This window comes from Topomyia yanbarensis, chromosome 3 (genome assembly GCF_030247195.1).
Source record: "Topomyia yanbarensis strain Yona2022 chromosome 3, ASM3024719v1, whole genome shotgun sequence".
In the NCBI taxonomy this organism is placed as follows: Eukaryota; Metazoa; Arthropoda; class Insecta; order Diptera; family Culicidae; genus Topomyia; species Topomyia yanbarensis.
The window spans coordinates 274,637,297-274,658,717 of NC_080672.1; the positions used below are offsets into that span (position 1 = coordinate 274,637,297).

At 38.5% G+C, this 21,421-nt stretch overlaps 2 protein-coding genes across 4 annotated transcripts in view; one reads left to right on the forward strand and one right to left on the reverse strand.

Annotated features, from left to right (window-relative positions):
- Window positions 1-5,410, forward strand: part of LOC131690257 (uncharacterized) — a 113,969-nt gene extending 108,559 nt beyond the window's left edge. For all 3 annotated transcript variants that reach the window (XM_058975883.1, XM_058975885.1, XM_058975884.1), the window contains one exon: window positions 3,352-5,410. In XM_058975883.1, coding sequence (XP_058831866.1) covers window positions 3,352-3,441 — 90 coding nt within the window. In that variant the 3' untranslated portion in view covers window positions 3,442-5,410. The remainder of the gene's footprint in view (window positions 1-3,351) is intronic.
- Window positions 5,409-13,431, reverse strand: LOC131690254 (heat shock 70 kDa protein cognate 4-like). Its single transcript, XM_058975857.1, has 3 exons — window positions 13,272-13,431; window positions 12,838-13,050; window positions 5,409-7,194 (listed from the first exon to the last, which is right to left on the reverse strand). Exons 2-3 carry the CDS (start codon window positions 13,040-13,042, stop codon window positions 5,462-5,464), a joined length of 1,938 nt encoding a protein of 645 aa, XP_058831840.1. The 5' UTR covers window positions 13,043-13,050; window positions 13,272-13,431; the 3' UTR covers window positions 5,409-5,461.
- Window positions 13,432-21,421: the final 7,990 nt, after the last annotated feature.

Here is a 21,421-nt window from a genome sequence, read left to right on the forward strand (position 1 = left end):
TTGTATTTCAAATTACAAGATTATTGAAACTAGGGAACTGTAATTAACCGGGCCTTTGCTTTTTAAAAATGGGAAAATACTTAGATCAAAATCAAAGAAAAGATGCACAATCGCAGAGGTGTTCTCTTCACCAATGCTTCGGCTCATTGTATAGTGTCTTAGAGTCAGAATACTTATCGAGTGCAAGCAAGGTTGGAGAAAGGTCCAGTTTCCGTGGGTTTGATTCAAGGTATGGTATTGATTGGTTCTCTTCGGATAACCTGACTGAAACAGAAATTGAAGGAGATAAGGGGGAAGGCAGGGGACTTCCGTTCTATTGTCAAACCATACCTTTACTAGAATAAAGTATTCCTTTACATTCCGTAGAATCCTATAGAATGTTTGAAGTTTACAGAGAAAATACAGCAATATTTTCGCAGAATCGAGAACCTTTCTCTTGAATTTCTTACGAAAAAGGGTTATAAACTGACCTATGGCTTCCAAAAAGTCACGCCGAACGTTTATAAACCTAAATCGATTTAAGCCGAATTTGAATGACAGTATCTCTTTGGGGATGTTGTTCTGTTATCTAAATATACCTTCGGGGGTGTTTATATATCAGCTCACCGAGAAGTATCTTTATTTCTTTGGGAGTGAAAAATACTTCCGTATTATCTATGTTTTATGTGTCATTATTTTCCTTATCCCTAACCTTACCATTCCCCCTCAATACTTCTTATCACGGAAATAATGAAAAGACAAATCATGGCAAGCCTCTAATCTTCGATCAACATGAGGAACGCACCATTTGAGCCAGTCGCTACTGATTCCTGATTCAAGCGGAACCCCAACCTTCCCGTCCGAGTTGTCGCAAGCAAGTTGGGAATGCCGTCTACAACGATCTAAGCTGTCGAAATTCGCAAAGAAATGTCTCGTTTGGTAGGCCATCTACTCCTGTTGCTTGAAGAGCGCCATTTACATCGTAACAGGAACCAGCTAGAAAAAAGGAGTACCTAGAAAACCATCTACTGCCTTGTCTCAAGCAACACAATTGTTCTGTTTTGTTTTGGCGGGTTCGGCATCTTGCCATCACGAAGAAAAGGCCATAGAGTGGTATGTCACGATTAACGTCCACGTTGTGCCCAACATGACATGAACCCTGCCTATACGCCATAGCTCCGCCCAATAGAACAATATTGGGCAATAGTCAATCGGGATCTCAAAAGGACGCGAAAAACAGTAGTCAGCGAAATGCAGTTCAATGCCAACTGGCGCTTTGCGGTGAGTAAAATGACCAAAGAGGCCATGCAAAACTCGTTGGAAGGAGTCAAACGAAAAGCCCTGGCAATGCGAATTCACTTAAAAGGAAGTTTGAGTGAATATATTTTGTTTCTGTATGAATTGAACCTGCAAAAGAAACATGATTTGATTTTTTAGACATACGATCATTTTTTGATCGTGCCACCCTTTATGTCGAACCACTCTATTCACGATCTAACGTATCGAAAAGTAAACTTTTAATTTTATAAACAGAATAACTATTCCTATTAAATGCTATTTCCAGTGGCGGATCCAGGGGAGGGTCCTGAGGGTCCGGACCCCCCCCCCCGAATTTTTTTTAACTTCTTGAGAAATTTTAAAATAGTTTCTATTTTAAATTGGTTCTAAATTCAAAATCATTCCAAACCAGATTCAACCACCGAAGCTGATTTTCATTAAATGAGGGTATTACACATTACGTGTCGTACAATGAACATTTCAACATCGAAATTTCGGACCCCCTCTGAAATTTCGATGTTGAAATGTTTGTAAAACTATGTAATGTTTATCCTAAAATAATTGAAATAGAGCAACCATCATATATCTTCAACGCAAAGAAATACTTCGTCCTCGTTTGACTGGTTCCAATAACGAAGTATTGCTGGCACGTTGAGAGGATAAGTATCACGTTTGAGAGCGAATTGAGTAAGTTTTTTATAAACTGGATGCAATGATTCCTGGTTTTGTATGAAAGCACTTCATGGTGAATTTTTTTTCTGTGGCAGGCAGCTAGTTATAGTTGAATCTTTATAAGTGCATTAAAAATGTTCAGCGAGCAAACCAAACCAGGCGACGACAATCTATAAACCGACACAACTTCTCTTAGAGGCTATCCCGAAAGCAGCATATCAATATATCATCGTTGTTCACCACATTTTACGTTCAGTAACCCACTGAATATGGTCCTACATCGGCTTAGTGTACGAAATGTGATAAACCCCAAGTGTGAATGAATGTGATAGGATGTCAAAAACGAAAATGTTGTTAGTTCTCTATAGTTCACGTAGCTACATTCTACGACCAAAGAAGCAAAATACATTATTTTACAGATTAAAGTACACAGAGGTTTATCATCAGACGATAATACTCGATGTGATGTAGCGTTACATATAATACTATTTTCATCTTAGTGTGCTACCTCGACGAAAAGGTGCTGAAGCCAATAATTCTGGTCTTTTCTTTAGTATTCGATTTCATCCCCATGTGCTTTCACAGCAGCCTTCCACTAGCAATGGTTTTACCTTTATAGGATTTGTTACTATGTTTTCATTGCAACAAAGTTCTGCTGTATCGATTTCGTTGACTATTTTTGGTTGTTGTGATTTATAGCTGGTACCAGAGCTGCAAATTTTCAACAGGTTGTTTTGAACTTTAGGGAGGAGGAATTCTCAAATCATGTCCTACTATGTTCCATTTGTAGCTTTTATTTTGCATCATTCATTCAAACAGCTGAGCTGCTTAATCATGTTCCATTCATTTTCAATTTAATTGACCCTGTGAATATCTCTCTACTGCTCTTTGACTAGGGTTTTCAAGCAAAACTACTTTGAACATACTTTTTACTGTTCATGTAAGCTTGAAAACGCAAAATATGTCAACATTTAACCTAAACTAACCTCTACAGTCCAGATGACAACTTTGGTTGGTAAATGGAAAAGCATCAATTTGAAATGAAGACGTACGGTTTAGTTATGAAAATCCCGCCAATTTGAATGTGAATGATTGAGGGAGGCTTTGAATTTGTATCATGGTTGAGATGGATTGAACTGAAAGTTAGCTTTTGAAAATGAAAATTTGCACCACTGGATGGTGTTGCTGATCCAGGACCATGCGTTTCCATTATATATCAATATATGGAGACGCGTATTCAATAGTGATGATCATTCAAAATATTCAAACTTTCGCCAATTCGTCCAACTAAATTATATGCAAATATCATAAAAGCACACGAAAGTTTGGAAAAATGTTTCTAACTATTGAATATATTAAGACAAACGGCGCAGTATTTGCATCTTCCAATAATATACTGACTCTATTTTTTTTTCTTCTCAGCTTTCTCCAAACCTAAGCCAGAGGTCTATTAGTGATAGTACATGCGGGGGCTTTGACGGCCCGTGCAGCTCCACTGAACTATTAAAATAAAGCAACATATGACAACAAACAACTTTTGAAAACTGCGTTAAATGGATGATTCACTACAACAACAACAACAATAGAAAAAAAAACAAAACACAACCGCGAACGACACAACCTAGCAGTTATCATCATTGTTAAATAGAAGTTTTATGGATTTTTTAGATAAGTTACAACTTACAAGTACGACATTTATATAGTGTAATAAATAAATAGTCGATAGAGGAAAATAATGACGAATCTGATGAAACAACAGCAGGCTAGAATTAAAGACCTAACGAAAGACCAATCAAAACAAAACAACCAGGAAATCAGATTGTGAATCGAATCGATTTAGCCCTTGTTCCATGTAATTAATAAACAATAGTATCGGTTGGCTGGTAGGTTAACTCTAGCACAGTCTAAATCCTAATGTTCCAACAGTGGATCGAGCAGAGATCATATCGGCAGCATTGAATTAAACCACTAAATAAGCAATACTCACCAGCAAATAGATGAAAAAGCTCAATCAGATATAAGACAGCAGCCGTGCAAATTTAACTAACTATGGCAGAGGCAAATTGGTGACAGGAATTTCTAATGAGATCAAAGATTGCATGAGGAATACAGGAGAAAATATTTTTATGACTGAATTTATGAACTAAAATATCGAGTAAAGTACAACATGATTCTCCATTCAACACACGAGAACAGAAAGCAGTCATACTAAGCAGGGTAAGGAGCTTGCCTTTCTCCAAAAATTTAGTGGTTTACATACGGTGGAATAGATAGGATCTGTACGAGTTGTTTTGCATTTTCCAAATCCACATGTTCATGAGTTAATGTCAAGCTTCTAAGCGTATTTCCTAAAACAAAAATCAATTACTCACATTCATTGAATCTTTACTTAGCTAACACCGACGTTCGAGTGCAGCGTTTCCATTTCTAACGTTTGACAGTGTCACTCAATCTAAAATCAAAAGCGGTAAAAGGATCGAGAAATTATTATTAGTGATTTATTAGCAGCTTTAACCTTCCAGGTCATTCGTCACTGATCGGGATATTTTTTTGTAATTTATTCAAAATTAAACACGCAGATGGAAAACTTAAACTTGAATTAGAGTTTCGTTTGGGAGTCAATATTTGATCTTCGAGTGATTCGAACATCTACGCCCATTTTCCTACTAAACGATGCTTGCTTTGTGCACTAAAAAGAACAAATTGTTATATTTTACAAAAAAAAATGATGTAGATCCTCAAAAGTACGTTAAAAATATGCTGGTTCAACAGAAAAAAATATCCCGATCCGAGTGAAAAGTGAAAAATTACAAACCTATTGGAAAAAATGCACTACACAACTTTAACGTATCAGAAACCTGTACATTGGAAAACAACAGACTAACGGCTTAATATGAGACTACATGAAGCTCGGAATGTATATAAATTGGCGTTTCTTATTATCTGCAAAAGCTTTAGAAAGAAAGTAAAAACAAAATAGAAAAATGTGTTACCTTAATTAGATCTGTGAGTTCGGAACCTACTATTCGTGCAATGCTTCCTGAAGAAAAATGTTCAGTTTGGCAAAAAAAACTATTCCAAGGAAATACACATGAACAATTTGGTTGATGTATAAAGCGTAAAAATGGCTGTCAAAAGATGTTGCGGAAGTTTATAGCGAATATTCGTTACGAAAAAACAGTTTAGATGGTAAGAATTTATATACAATCGCAGCAACGACGAAGGCGGAGTCGTATAGATATTAAGGCATGTAAACAGCATTGAATTAATAAAAACAAAATAACGTTCAGTCATTTCCAATAAACATTGATGATGAACGAAAAAATAGAAACTGTGTTACAATGTGTAAATTTTGTTTCTGTTCGTTACAAATGTTTTCGGTCGAATGAGTTTGTCCTAACACGTGAACTGTGTAAACAAAGAAAATGAGTCAAAAGTTGCGACTATTTCAGAAATAAAACAGAAAAACCCGGAATAACTAGTTTTGAATTAGTCTTTTATTATGCAAATACCCTAGCACAACCAGCTGACTTTAATCAACTTCTTCAATAGTCGGGCCAGCAGTTCCCGTTGGTGGTGGTCCACCAGCTCCAGGCATACCACCCGGCATTCCACCTGGCATTCCACCAGAGCTCTGATACAGCTTCTGAATAATCGGATTACAAACTGCTTCCAGCTCCTTTTGCTTATGTTCAAACTCTTCCTTTTCAGCTGTCTGATTAGCATCGAGCCAGCTAATAGTCGCGTTACACTTATCCAATATCAAAGTCTTATCGGTTTCGGGGATCTTGTCCTTAATATTGGCATCCTCCATAGTCGATTTCATGTTGAAGCAATAGGATTCGAGCGAGTTTTTCGCAGTAATCTTTTCCTTTTGTTTGTCGTCCTCACTGCGGAACTTCTCTGCTTCGTTAACCATCCTATCGATATCCTCTTTACTCAAGCGACCCTTGTCGTTAGTGATGGTGATTCGATTTTCCTTATTGGTTGATTTCTCGATCGCCGATACATTCATAATACCATTTGCATCAATATCGAAGGTAACTTCAATCTGGGGAACTCCCCTCGGGGCTGGAGGAATTCCACTCAATTCAAACTTGCCTAGCAAGTTGTTATCCTTAGTCATGGCACGCTCGCCTTCAAATACTTGGATCAGAACTCCCGGTTGATTATCCGAATAAGTGGTAAAAGTCTGAGTCTGCTTGGTCGGGATTGTGGTGTTACGCTTGATTAGAACAGTCATTACACCGCCAGCAGTTTCGATACCCAGCGACAAAGGAGTGACGTCCAGAAGTAGTAAGTCCTGCACCGCGTCCGATGTATCGCCTTGTAGAATAGCGGCCTGTACAGCGGCTCCATAGGCCACAGCTTCATCTGGATTGATTGATTTGTTTAATTCTTTACCGTTGAAAAAGTCCTGCAACAGCTTCTGCACCTTTGGAATACGAGTCGATCCACCGACCAAAACGATATCATGAATATTGCTTTTGTCCATTTTGGCATCGCGAAGAGATTTGGCAACCGGTTCCATCGTATCACGGAACAGATCCGAATTCAGCTCTTCGAATCGAGCACGCGTCATCGATGTGTAAAAATCGATACCCTCGAAAAGGGAATCAATCTCAATACTCGCTTGAGTGGACGCAGATAGAGTACGTTTCGCTCTCTCGCAAGCTGTACGCAATCGTCTCAAAGCACGCTTATTACTCGAGATATCCTTCTTATGCTTTCTCTTAAACTCTTCTACAAAGTGGCTAACCATCCGATTATCGAAATCCTCACCGCCCAAGTGGGTATCGCCAGCAGTAGACTTAACCTCAAAAATACCATCCTCAATGGTCAGAACGGACACATCAAAAGTACCGCCACCCAAATCAAAAATCAAGACGTTTCTCTCTCCAGCACCCTTCTTGTCCAAACCGTACGCAATGGCGGCAGCCGTCGGTTCATTGATGATTCGCAGTACATTCAGCCCGGCAATCGCTCCGGCATCCTTTGTAGCCTGACGTTGCGAATCGTTAAAATAGGCCGGTACCGTAATAACAGCACTAGCAATCTTGTAGCCCAGGTAAGCCTCGGCGGTTTCCTTCATCTTGGTCAGCACCATCGAGGAAACTTCCTCGGGGAAAAATGTCTTTTTCTCTCCCTTGTACTCGACTTTTAGCTTTGGTTTTCCTCCATCGTTTACCACGTCGAACGGCCAGTGCTTCATATCGGACTGTACGGTCGGATCGTCGAACTTGCGACCGATCAAGCGTTTGGCATCTGCAATAAAGTAAAAAGAGAAAAACAATAAGCTTTTATTTTCATTAAAGTCCCATTACGACCTAGCGTATGAAATACGCAAAAACAACACATTTCTGGATCATACTTGTTATACAATAAAGGCGTTTTCAAACTTCTGGTCTTCTGTGAACGCTATTTAATACCCTATAATTTATAATGTGTATGCTCAATGACATTTTTTTTTGTAAAATTCCATTGTGTTTTCGAATGTCAAAGTTGGACAATATTCAAACCAAAATATGAACAATACATATTATTAATTTTCTCATTCGTCTTTGAGCGCTCAGTCGAGACAGAAGTGTTTTGCCAGTCCGTGCAGCATATAACGATAAAAAATAGTGCTAATCCGCGTTCAAGGTTATCTTGCGCACTCTCCGCCTCGTCAAGGTTTCAGTGTTTTTTCCCTTCATTTGTGTTTCTGTTTCTGAGTACCGTTAGCCGGTCAGTGACGAGTGAAGCAGTTCTTCTAGTAAGCCGTCTGGATACCGTTACATACACAATTTAAGTATTAGTTTACATTTCCCCTTCTTGGTTCTTTTACCAACGTGCACTGGGCAATAGGCCCGTGCAAAAATGACTTCCCCTGAAGGCGGTTCATCTAAAGGTGAGATGGACGTCGAAACAAAATCGGCTCCCCGACTCAAAGTATATCCGAGCTCGGTCACCGGCCCATTTGTGATCTTCTTTCAGACCAAAGACAAAACAGTGTTTGAATCTATTGCAGATTTCTCGAGTTCTGACGGATCGGTATTCGGCCGTGACAGAAATATCGAAAATTCGCCCTGATAAGCGGGTGGTTGTTAACAGTTTAAATCAAACAAATGATATTGCTGGCTATGGGCCCTTTACGAAGGAGTACAGGGTGTATATTCCAGCTAACAGGGTTAAAGTCAGTGGGGTCGTTTCCGATTCGAGTCTGAGTTGCGAGGACCTGCTAGAATATGGGACTGGCTATTTCAAAGACCTCATCTTAAGGAAGTGAATATACTGAAGTGCAAACGTTTGCATTCAGCATCGGTCGCAGCTGACGAGAAGAAAACATACGTCTGCTCAGACTCATATTGGGTGACCTTCGCCGGTTCTGCTCTACCCAACTACCTCCTCTTTGACAAGGTTCGTCTACCTGTTTGCCTCTTTGTGCCACGGGTCATGAACTATACTAATTGCAAACAATTGGGACACACACCCTCCCATTGTGGCAATAGGGCCCGTTGTGGGAAATGCGGTGGGAATCATGCGGATGATTCCTGTAAAAGAGATGTCGAAAAGTGTCTCTACTGTGGGGAAAACCCACATGATCTCCCTTCATGTCCCGCGTACAAACAGCGCGAGGAGAATCTTAAGCGTCCCCTTTAGGGACACTCTAAGCGATCTTTTGCAGAAATGCTTAAGATAGCTATGCCACCGGCCTCAACGAACATCTACTGACAAAGGCGACTGTGATGAACTCCAGGAGGGAACATCTTCGGCTGTGCCTAGAAGCAATAGAAAAAGGAGAAACATTTCCTCTTCCAAGCTTCGTCGTAGAGGCCAAAAGGCCAGAAGGTGTCTCTTCATGGACCTCCTAAAATATTTACTCAATGAAGTACAGGTGCAAAAGCGAAGCCAGTTGCTCCAGGTCTCAGTAACTTGAGCTCAGAACAGAAGTTCCCAGCACTTCCAGGAACATCAAATACACCAAGCGTTCTCATATCTCAGCCAGAGAAAGAAACCAGCGCTGCTTTTTCTGACATTGTGGACCGTATTCTTACAGCTTTAAATATTTCTGACTCCCTTAAAAGCATCCTGATAAGCTTTCTCCCCGCAGTAAAACATTTTTGATGCAGTTCACTGCGAAATGGTCCCTCCTTTCAGCGATTGTATCCTTCGATGGCTAATTCATCGAACGAGGTCAAGGATTTAATCACTGTTCTACAGTGGAAGTGCAGAAGCACTATCCTGAAAATCGATTCGTTTAAAATTTTACTAAATAATTTGAAATGTGATGCATTTGCTCTATGCGAGACATGGCTCACTTCAGAAATAAACCTACACTTCCACGATTTTAATATTATTCGCTTGGATCGAGAAGATTCTTACGGAGGAGTACTTTTGGGGATCAAAAAGTGCTATTCTTTCAATCGAATCGTCCTACCCTCGACACCAGGCATTGAAGTTGTCGCTTGCCAAACCAGAATTAAAGGCAAAGACCTTTGGATTGCTTCCACCTACATCCCCCCAAGAGCCTCAGTTAGCCACCGTCGGCTTTGCGATATTGCGGAGCTCCTCCCCACACCGAGGCTAGTTTTAGCTGACTTCAACTCCCACGGTACGGCATGGGGTTGTCTTCATGACGATAATCGATCTACCTCACTCCATGAGCTTCGCGACAACTTCAATATGACCATTTTGAACACGGATGAAATGACACGGATTCCTGCCCCTCCAGCGCGACCGAGCGCCTAAGATCTGTCCCTCTGCTCGACATCGCTGCGGTTAGATTGCATATGGAAGGTAGTCTCTGATCCCCACGGCAGCGACCATCTGCCAATCGTAATTAATATTGCTAACGGTTCAGGGTCACCGAATACAATCAATGTTTCGTATGACCTCACACGAAATATTGATTGGAAGAGCTACGCGTCCGTGATATCCAAAAAAGTAAAATCAACACAAGAGCTTTCTCCGGAGGAAGAGTGCGGGTTCTTGGCTGGCTTGATTCTCGATATCGCGATTCAAGCTCAAACTAAACGCATACCAGACGCGAACTCTCGCGGGCATCCTCCCAACCCATGGTGGGACAAAGAGTGCTCAGACTTGTACGCGGAGAAGGCCGCCGCGTATAAGACCTTCCGGGATGACGGGATGTCAGCTAGCTACCGACAGTACGCGATGGCGGAAACGCGCATGAAGAATTTGATGAAAGCCAAAAAACGTAGCTACTGGTGCTGGTTCGTCGACAGGCTAACGAGAGAAACATCGATGAGCACTCTTTGGGGCACGACCCGGTGCTCATGAAACCGGAGCAGTACAAATGAGAGCGTGGAATATTCAAACCTTTGGATATTCGATTTTGCCAAGAAAGTTTGTCCGGATTCCGCCCCGGCACAGAAGATCTACCGCGCCGCGTCTCCTCACGATAGCGCGAACGAAACACCGTTTTCGATGGTGGAGTTCTCACTTGCTCTCTTGTCATGTAACTATAAAGCCCCAGGGCCAGACAGAATCAAATTCAACTTGTTAATCTGCCAGACTCTGCCAAGAGACGCTTGTTGAATTTATTTAATAAGTTTCTTGAGGGTAATATTGTCGCTCATGACTGGAGGCAAATGAAGGTTATCGCCATCCAAAAAACCAGCCTCCGACCACAACTCGTATCGACCGATTGCAATGCTGTCCTGTATCCGAAAGTTGTTCGAGAAAATTATCTTGTTTCGCCTCGACAATTGGGTTGAAGCAAATGGCTTACTGTCAGATACACAATTTGATTTCCGCAAAGGAAAAGGGACGAACGATTGTCTTGCGTTGCTCTCAACAGAAATTCAAATGGCCTATGCTAGCAGATGGCATCGGTTTTCCTAGATATAGAGGGGGCTTTTGATTCAGTTTCTATCAAAATTCTTTCTGAGAAGCTGCATGTTATGATACACCGTACATATTTTGTCATCAATATACACATATGACACGTGTGAGTGCATTACATTTTTGGCCAACACTCTCAACATGATCAACCGATCTCCGTAATAATTGAGAGATTAATACACACAAGATAGAAGCATCTCTTCTCTGAATTGTTTTTATCATTTATAAGTTTCAAGATATTCAATCTCAAGCTTAACAACTCGTTTTTCTCGAAGTGTGCAAAATGACGCTTGTCATATGATAGCACCACATCGACTATGTGTGAAAGAATTAATGGTTTTCAGGTAATTCTGATATTACTGTAATTGATAAAAATCATCTGCTGTGTATAAACAATATAATTCCCATTCTATTGAAAATAGTCTCTAAAACCTACAGTAAAATAAATTATTGAAATGAGCTGGCTGTAAGAAAATTTGTTAAATATCGTTTTATATCTCGATATACTTTTACGTATATACGATATATTTTCAACAAAGTTGTTTAAAAAACATTATCAATAACTTTGCTGAAGACACTACGTCTCTTACTATTTTTGAAGAGTTATTTCTCCATAATTACTTCTAAAAGATTTAATCACCAATATTATTAAATCAAAAGATGTACTTTTTATATTGGTTAGCTTCTTCGAGGTTTTCAAAACTCCAAAGTTGATGCTTTCGAAATTATTTAACCTTATTGGCCGTTAGAAAAGTTTTCGAACATTTATTTAGTCTTAAAAGTGCACTTTGTTTTTTACGTACTTTGACTTAATTGACATATTATAAAAGAAACTGTAAATGGCATCTGTTAGATTAATTTTGTTTCTGAACTTTCAATAATTTATCAAACTTACATAAAATTTAAGCATTTTCGAAAAATCAACGATTTTTATCAAACCCTACCTCCCCCCACCCCAAATTTCTAGATACGCCACTGTTGAAAATATTAGTCGATTTTATGCTAAATATAAGAATGTTTGCCGAATTTTCTCTGTAGTGATTTTTTGATACCCTATCAGCCCAGCGTATGAAATTTCATACGTTAGCTTTGTTCGCAACAAAACATTCCAAAGTGGTTATTTTATTTTTCCCATACTTAATTCGGCTTAATTAGGGCTCACGAAGTATTTTATAAATTGCCAAAAGTTTTAACATAGCTGGGTTATAATGAGTTAAACTCTTTCAACCCTACTCGGTCTCCCCTACCATTTTCAAAATTTTGATGTAAAAAAGAAGGATTTTTGGATTTAGCGCTAGATCGTCGCTTAAAAAATGGATGATTTTTTTTCCAAATATTGAAATATGTCATGTGTTTTGAAATTTATATTGAAAAAATGACCACTGACCTGAAATGGTTCGCATATATAAGAAAAGTATACTTGCACCATTGCATGGATTAAAAAAGGAATTGAAGTTTTAAACTGTGCGATATTCGTTATTAACAAGTTTAATACTGCTCTATTTGTAATCGACAACCTGGTCCAAGTACTGTTATTCGCTTTATTTAGTTTTATCAGTCAATTTCAGGAATATTCTGGTGATTATGTAACATAAATAAAAGATTATGGCATTTCAAATTCACCCATCGCTGATGTAAATTTGTGAAATTGTGTTCATCCGCGTTTTGAACTATTTTAAAATAACAAATATAGGATTGAGCACTGTGAGCGTGAAATTAGAAAAAAAAAATGCAGCTTCAGTGAAACGTGGCCAACAAAATAACGTTAGATCATAGATACTAGATTTACTAGAAAAAGTACCAAACGAATGATCAATTATACATTAATTCTAATAAGGCCGATAAAATTTAATAATGCAAATAATTAAAACGTTAAAGATCTAGTTTTCAACATCATCAAAATCATTTTAAAAGTAAATCTCAAACAGTTCAATTGGCAAACTTAATTCAACCCGCATAATACCATTTTCTCTCATTTCACACATTTGAATGTTTTGCATTTTTAATATACACGAAGTAATTTCTAATCGCCCCCATTTTAAACTGCTCAGCTCAACTCACCGAAAATCGTATTATTAGGATTCATCGCCACCTGATTCTTGGCGGCATCGCCTATCAGTCGTTCACTGTCCGTGAACGCCACGTAAGACGGTGTGGTTCGGTTTCCCTGATCGTTGGCGATGATGTCCACCTTGCCATGCTGGAACACACCAACGCAGGAGTAGGTCGTTCCGAGATCAATGCCGATAGCAGGAATCTTAGCCATGTCTATTTCTGAAATTGAAAGGTCACAAAACGTTCAGCGCCGCACTATTTTTAGCTCGAATTTTTTGGCAGTCACTAGCCCGCATATTTTTAAATCACGTGCACCGTCGTAGAAAGCACTAGAAAATCTTCCGCTATAGTACCGGTTTTCGTGGCCAATCTCCCAACAATTAATGTTTTTAGCATAATCTATCGCAAAAGATTTCCATATAAATAGATAGCTGTATTACCTTTGAAAAATCACTATCACACGCCACAATTTCAACCACTTTTTCGTTAGTAGCCAAAGTATGGGAATTAATTCACGCTTCTCAGTTGTTACTAGTGAATTGCGATCTGATCTGTTCAACGTTTCTCTGCAGACTAATCATCAAACTCATCAATGGTTGATCTTAAAATATCCTGACTTTGCTCTCTAGAATGTTCAACCTTTATTTATTCGCACACGCTTTACTCTGGTCGACAAAAAAACTGCTAACACCGTGTAGCAAGACATTATAGTTCACATATTGGTATAACAAGTGTGTGGAACAAATCGCGTAAGCTGAGGAAATTTGAATGAACTAACAAATAGATTTTTCAAGCCATGAAATGATAAAGTAGTTCAAAGTGAATACATTTAACACACATCTGCAAGTCAAGTTTGTAATTCGTAAGGTATTGTCTATTTTTCTGAAACGTGATATTTTTATTTTGATGGCATATTCTAGATGGGGTTTTCTTACATATGTTTATACAAATTGTGCAGCAGTTAGGTTAAAGAAAATACGCGGTATATCATCAATATGGGCGCTACAATATTACCGTGAAAAGCTGATCGTGTCATCCCCGGTTGTGTCCTGCCTTGATTTTCTTGTCTTTTGACCCGAATTTGTTAGCCTATTGAATTTGAACAAATTTGGTGTTCACAATGTTTCGAATGTGACAATTTATTGAAATGGGTGTAGATATGACTTTTAGTTCGAATTCATAAGATTGTTATATGGTTCGTCTATAAACATAAGGACAATGCAAAATCTCATCGAAAAAATCAAGCAGGAACAATTATTTGCTTCTCAGAATGCTAGCAAACTCGCATGTTATATCATTTCTTTATTTGAATTCATCATTTAATTCATTTTTTTTTCTTTTTTCATCTGATGTAAGTCTACATGAAACATCGAATTGGGAAAACCCATTTGAAGTTAGTACATTCTTCAAATTCGCAGTAAATCTTTCGACATACACACATTGTACAATATTGCACATTTCATTACATTATATTGCTTTGAATTTAAGTATGCAACCAACAAATCAAAACGATTATCGAAATTACATCCAAATGCGATTAATTAGTCGTTTAAGTTTGTTTTGTTATCATGTGCTATCAAAATATTCACAAACTTTATTAAAACACTATTGGGCCCTTATGAATACGTTCGGTCCACAGTCAGTACTTTGGTAGACAAGTCTTGAAAAATCCCACTATCTTATACTTCTAGGTAACATATTTAGGGTAACTGTGGGTAAGACGGGAGTACGGAATTCCTAGAACCTCGAAAACATAATCCGTTCATAAGTTCATAAATACAAGATCACGATTTCGTGAACTGAACGATTTACGAAAACCGTGATCAAATTCTTGAAATTACGAATAATAAACCTTGTATTCATGAAATAATAAGTATTTTATTTATATAAGTTGTTCCCTGTACACGTTTAGTTTTTCTTGTGATTCGGGTTCATAATTTGGGAATACACAGCTTACATTTAAACGATGTCCAGTATTTCAGTATTCGCGATTTTTCTAATTTCTCATCACGTTACTGAGAATTTACTATCAAATAATTCCACAAGAACAGCGTGCTTTATGTTCATGATTTCAAGATCTTTGTCGCGATTTTCGTAATTTCCACTCATGTCATCGTGATATTTCAGTTATGGGTAGTGATTAATGTTCATGATTTCAGGATCGTAGTCACGATTTCTGATATTTTAACCACGTGTAATGTGATTAATGTTCATGATTTCAGGATCGTAGCCTCGATTTTTGATATTTTAACCTCGTGTAGGGGTGACCGGGGCTGGTTGACCGAAGGGGCTGGTTGGCCGAGTGCCTTTTACGAAAAGGGTATTATGCGCAGTAGCGATATCTATACTGATTTTGGTGGGGTATTAGGTCACCAATGTACCGATGTAATTTCAGGTGTTTTGGTGGTGGTGGTGAGTAAATTTCTGTTTCTGAAAAATAATATGTGTAACGCGAATCATTTTACATCCGATTTCCAATAACTTAGTACTGCTGGAAAGGGTATTCAAAACCCAACAAAATGGTGTAACGGTTATCAGTGTAATCTCATATTTGTTTGTGTAAATCGTGATTGTTCTCGAAAATATACATTGGGGTAGGTTGGCCGAGTTGTAAATTTAGTGTAGAGTAATGTGCACTTTGATATTTGTGAAATGCCAATCTTTTCCAAAGCAAAATTTGATATTATGCTAATATTGATGATTATAAGGAAAAATATACACTAGAAATAAGTAATAAACATAATTTAAAATTATTACAAAATTGAAATGAGAGATTAGAATCATTAAAAGTCGGCAATTGTTTATAAAAAGTTGATTCCGATATTTGGAGTTTCAGAGTCTTTGGCGTGGGCCCCTTCAATCCTGAAATTTTTCCTCCTGAGGAGTTTCTGGGAGGATTGTCACAGATCGACCCAACCCCGAACAAAACTCGTCCATTAGCATACAATCTGCTGCAGATGTTAGCCTCTCTGAAGACGTCAGAGCTCTTCCCAAGGCGAGTGCACGATCTGATTCGAAGAAGTGGCAAGGTCGTAAACGCCGAATTTTGACCGATTCCCCAATAAAAGCAATATTGGAGGAGCAGAAAAATGATATCAAACGTAAGCGTACGCTGGCGGAGGAAAAAAAATCAACGAGAGCTGGTAAAAAGTTCACCAAAGCTACCAAAACTAAGTCCAAAACCTGTTTTAATCCACCTAGCGGTGCAATTGTGCCTTTCTCAATCATGAACACGAGAATGTGTGCGTTGTTTATATTCATTAAAAGCTTTTAAATGCATATATTACATTTTATTACTTTACATCACACGACAACTATATACAGGAAAAGAAATCATATTTCGAGTTCTAAAATTTTGTAAAAGAAAAAACAGCCACGGTAATATTGAACTGAAAAAGGTGCGAAATCGGCAAAGTCCCAAAAAGTCGATCTTTATAAAGAAAAAATTCGAGATAACATAAAATCTCGACGTTTCATGCATTTTAAAGATGTTTGGCATCAAAAATACGATTTCTGAAATTTCATGAGGTCCCCCCTTTGAAAAAAAATTTTGAGTTCCGGCTTATATAAGAATTTCGGTTCAGTCTATATTTCTGGAACCATATAAGCGATCCGTGCGAAATTTTATAGACATCTGTGGGGATAATATAGCTATCATTTGGGACTAAGTTTGTGAAAATCGGCCCAACCATTTCCGTCTATGGTGGTCAATGTAGTCAACGAAAGTTTGTTTGGCCGTCAGTGACCTAGAACTGCAAATTAAAGTTGTTTGAGAGACATTTTAGCGAAATTTTTACCTTTTTTGCTTTCATCGGAGTATCGGTTTGAATCACAATTTGGTATGTGATCGCACGCCACAACCCGTAACTCCGGAACCGGAAGTCGGTTCGGGATAAAATTTAATAGCCATTTACGGGAACTCAACATCTTTCATTTGATACTAAGTTTGGTTGATTCGGTCTAGCCATCTCCGAGAAACCGATGTGACTGTTATTCTGAATTTGGATACTTCCACCGGAGCTTCCGGAACCGATGATGGTGGCCAATGTGGCCAAAGAGACTTTGAATGGCAGTTAGTGACCTAATACTACAAATCGAAGCAGTTGTGGTCATATTTTGGAAAAATTTTCACCTTTATACATTCGTTGCAGAATTTATTAAAATTGACATTTTCTGCGTGATCGTACTCACCATCCTGTAATTCCGGAACCGGAAGTCGGATCCATTAGAAATTCAATAGCAGCCTATATACATACACATACATACACAGACATTTGCCGAACTCGACGAACTGAATCGAATGGTATATGTCACTCGGCCCTCCGGGCCTCCGTTAAAAAGTCGGTTTTCAGAGCAATTGCAATACCTTTCTACTGAGAAAGGCACCTATATTACCTATATACGAAAAAACTATGTTTTTTTAATTAAAAGTTTTCTACGGTTACATTTAACGTGTTTAACTTATTTTACCAAACTCGACCTCAGCCCTGGGTTGGTTGGCCGATTTTTCTTTTCGTATTTGTTTGCTAATAACTTTTTCCCTGATTTTTTCATGAATGAAAAAATTACATATGTACGCAAGGGTTGTATCTTCATGACAGCGCAAACCGTTTTTCAAAAAGTCTAACCAGAATGAGTACAGAAATTACGACAGTAAAACTCGGCCAACCAGCCGCGGTCTCCCCTAATGTGATTTATGTTCATAATTTCAAGATCTCATTCACGTTTTTAATAATTTCTATTCAAGTTATCGTTAAAATTTAGTTACGAGAAGAGTGATTTATGTTCATGATTTTAGGATCTTAGCTGCAATTTTTGATATTTTTTTCATCGTAATGTGATTTATGTTCATGATTTCAGGATCATAGTCACTATTTTCGTAATTCTCATGCACGTTATCGATATATTTTTAATTATTGAATTTTCTTTCGAATTTGACACGTGGAGTGATGTGACTCATATTCATCAGCAGTTTTATCATGATGTTCGTAATTTCACTTGGCCTTATATGTTAGTTTTTGGTTATTATCGGATTTTACATACAGTAACGTGACAATATTAACTGTATTAAGTGTAACTGAATCGCGGTGTCTTGTTCTGTGAACTGTATCATGAACACGATTTGTAACTCTATAATGTTTTTGTGCTCAGCGCAGTATTCGTTTTCTTCCAGACATCGCACTGAAATACGGCTTATTTAAACGAATCATTACTGTATTGAACAATAAACAGGCGGCAAAGGGTCATCCACAAACAATATGCTATAACTTGTGAAGTATTTCGAATCGATATTTGGTGTCTTCAGTAAAGTTGTTCGCAAAAGTAATGGCTACAAATTTGCTGAAGGCATCATCTCAACACAATCACTTGAAAGAAAATTGATGAAAATATCTCGTGTTAGTGTTTCGGATTCTCCTCGTCAGTAACTAGCACCAACTGGGTGTCTTGTTAGACGATGTATCTAAACTAGTACCCAAATTAGCACTAGTTAGATACTAAAATTGAAAAAGTTACACGTCTTGCGTGAACACTAAACAACTGGCTTATACCGAGTGATGTCTCGATAGTAAGCACAGAAGTTCTGTTTGCCGACGAGGAATATGAACAGAAACTGTCACCCAGTTGGTGCTAGTTACTGACGAGCAGAATCCGAAACACTAAAACAAAAACCATACTTTATGTAAGGTATTGTGTCCTTATGCACAAAAAATTTGGAATAGTCCAAAATTTTCCCATTTGGGAATTTGCACAGAAAATATCTCACTTATAAGGAGATTATTGCGCGAAAACATATTATCAACAAAGGACATATTGCATCAAATAAATTCCGAAGATACTATTGGCCTAAAATTAACCGTTGCATGTTTTGGTCTTATTTCTAGCAATGGGAAAATGATATAAATCTTTCGTGCGAATTCACTGTTAAATACCTATTGGGATAATAGGGATCTTTAATTTGGAAAAAATATCTAAACTTCATATTTATTGATAGCGAGTGTCCTTACGAGTATTGTTTTTAAGGGGAGCGTCTGGTGCAAAGTGTTCAAAACGAAAGTTATTTTGTTTAACAATTTTGAAGGCAACAATAGATCTTTTGTCCAATGTTAGGATTGCATTATACATTCATTGTGCAAGAAAAAAAAAGTTCAGTCACACATACGAGCGGTCAAAGAGTAGACGTTCAACCATTTCCAAGTCGAGGAGCGCCGTGGCGAACACGATAACTCTCGATAAAATTGTCTGATATGGGAAATTCAATAAGTTTTGTAAAGCTTAGACTTGTAGTTAGTCGATGAACCACAAAAAATAGAATAAGTCTCGAGTTTCGGAAAATGGCTTCATGAAACTTAAAAAATCTCATATTTTTTATGTAACTGGGGTAAAACAACCAGAAAAAACACCTGTGGACGAGGGCATGGCACTGACGGGGAGTTGGAATCAAATTCGCAAAAAAGTGTTTTTTTCACGCTGAAACCTTTACCCCCCTTAACAGTAACCAGAAAGTCTTGCAGTAACAGGCAGTCGGACTGATCACGAATTACGTAATATAATTTTAACATCGTCAGCGAACAATAGTTTACCACCATGATTTAAAGTACCAGCAACGTCATTAATAAACAGCGAAAATAGCAGCGGTCCGAGTGTACTACCTTGAGGAACCCCAGAGCTGTTCGAAAAGCAATCAGACTGAGCAGTGCCAATACAAACAACAATTTGACGATGAATGATCGAAGCCACTTACAAAACCTAGTCGTGCAGCCAAGTTTTTTCAGTATGGCAATCAGGATATTGTGATTCACTTTGTCAAAGGCGGAAATCAAATCTGTATATATCGCAAACACTTGAAGTTTTGTGCACATATTATCCACACGGAAACGAAAAACTACCTAAAATTGAGTTCCTTTGACTCAATCTCGTGGTATCGTGGGGGAACTTAAAATTAGGTAAACCGTGTTGAAGGTAGTTTCCATTTAACCACGCCAAAAATTACAACTCATTGATAGGTTTTTTATACTCAAATTTAAGTTGAATTTACCTAATTTGGAGTTCACCCCAAACAACTCAAAAGTACCTTCCTCCACGGAAGAACTCGACTGAGTCGAATCTCTCTTTTTGTTTTTGACAACACTAATAAGTGCGAAAGCGACGCACAACTCAAAAGTAGGTTAAAAGAACTTATTCTGCAGGTTGTTTTATTTAACCGTGCATACAAAATGACGTAAAGCTCACTAGATTGGTTTCCACCGAACGGTCAGGATAGAAACCATGCTGACAGGTGCTAATATAGTGTCGGCAGGAAGCAAATAGTGTTTCGTTAACCACTGCACTGACTCAATCAGTTTTGATTAAACTCCAAGCGAAATAATTTCACAGTAATTTTCAACGTTACGCTTGTCGCCTTTTTGAAAACTGTGATTAGTGTCGAACATTTCCAGTGCACTGGAAACGTTTGCTGCTGAAGTGACATATTGAAAAGTTGCGCGAGTGGTGTAGCCAAGATGTCCGAGCATTTTTTCAATACAGCTGCAGGTATAATACTCGAACCGGGATCGAAGGGCGCTTTTGTCGACTGGATAGCCGAACGAACCATTACATCGTCAATGGCGAACAGCGTTATCAATGCCACTCCCGCTCGCTACGAAACTGAGACAGGCTCCAATCCGTCAATCTGTCGAAGTGAATGAACTGACAGCGGATGGAGATAGAACCCGACCCAGTCCCGAGTTTAAGCAAATACGGCATACAGGCCACCGTACTCCGGTTGGCACCGCGGGGAGGTGAGGGATAGGAGTTCGGTATCAGAGGTGGATGGCGACATAGTTTGGCCTCATGTTGCACGATAATACAGCTGTGCCAACCATTACGATATACGGATGCTCCTGCGTACGATTTACTCATTTTTGCCAGTTTTTCTAACAGAGGTTCACTGCCCATTAAAGCATAAGAGTCCCATATTGAAAAACAGCAAGCCGAGAAAAACGCTGCTCAAGATTTACATTTCCATTGAACCTTATGGATGGCACAACCATGTTTTGGTATTTTTTTTTTTCGATATTTTCTAAACAAATCTGGTAATCTTATTTGAGGATTGTGATTCAGTGGTCATTATGGGCAGTTAATCCTTGCCGAGTTATGTGGGTGTAAATCTTTTAGGCGATTCTTATGCTGAAGAATCTTATTGACACGGTTTCAGTTTATTTCCGTTCTGTCGTTGCGACTTTTATCTTCGGAGGCTCATATAATCAGCGAACATAGGTCACGCACCCAGGACAGATTCCTACGTGCCAGTTCTGTGATCAACTGCTACAGCAGGGAAAACCTTGCGCGGAGGTTGCTAAGGAAATTCCATCTGTTACGACCAAAAGTGAACCACAATCGTCGTATGCTAAACCACAACAAGTTTTTAAACCAACGACTGCGGATCGCGCAAACACTAACTCAACCATGATCGGGCTCAGTACCACTAAATCAACTGCCTTCAAACAGCGACCCGTAATCCCAAAAAACAAGAATATCACATCGTGATATTCAACACGAATGCAGTATTGAGGAGTATGTCGTAATCATTAAGTTTATCCAGAACCTTTCG

Bases quoted from the DNA above. Each gene is read 5' to 3' on its own strand.
- LOC131690254 (XM_058975857.1), bottom strand. From the start codon at position 13,042: ATGGCTAAGATTCCTGCTATCGGCATTGATCTCGGAACGACCTACTCC. The intron at 7,195-12,837 runs GTGAGTTGAGCT...ACTTTATTGCAG, and splicing joins TCCTAATAATACGATTTTCG to ATGCCAAACGCTTGATCGGT.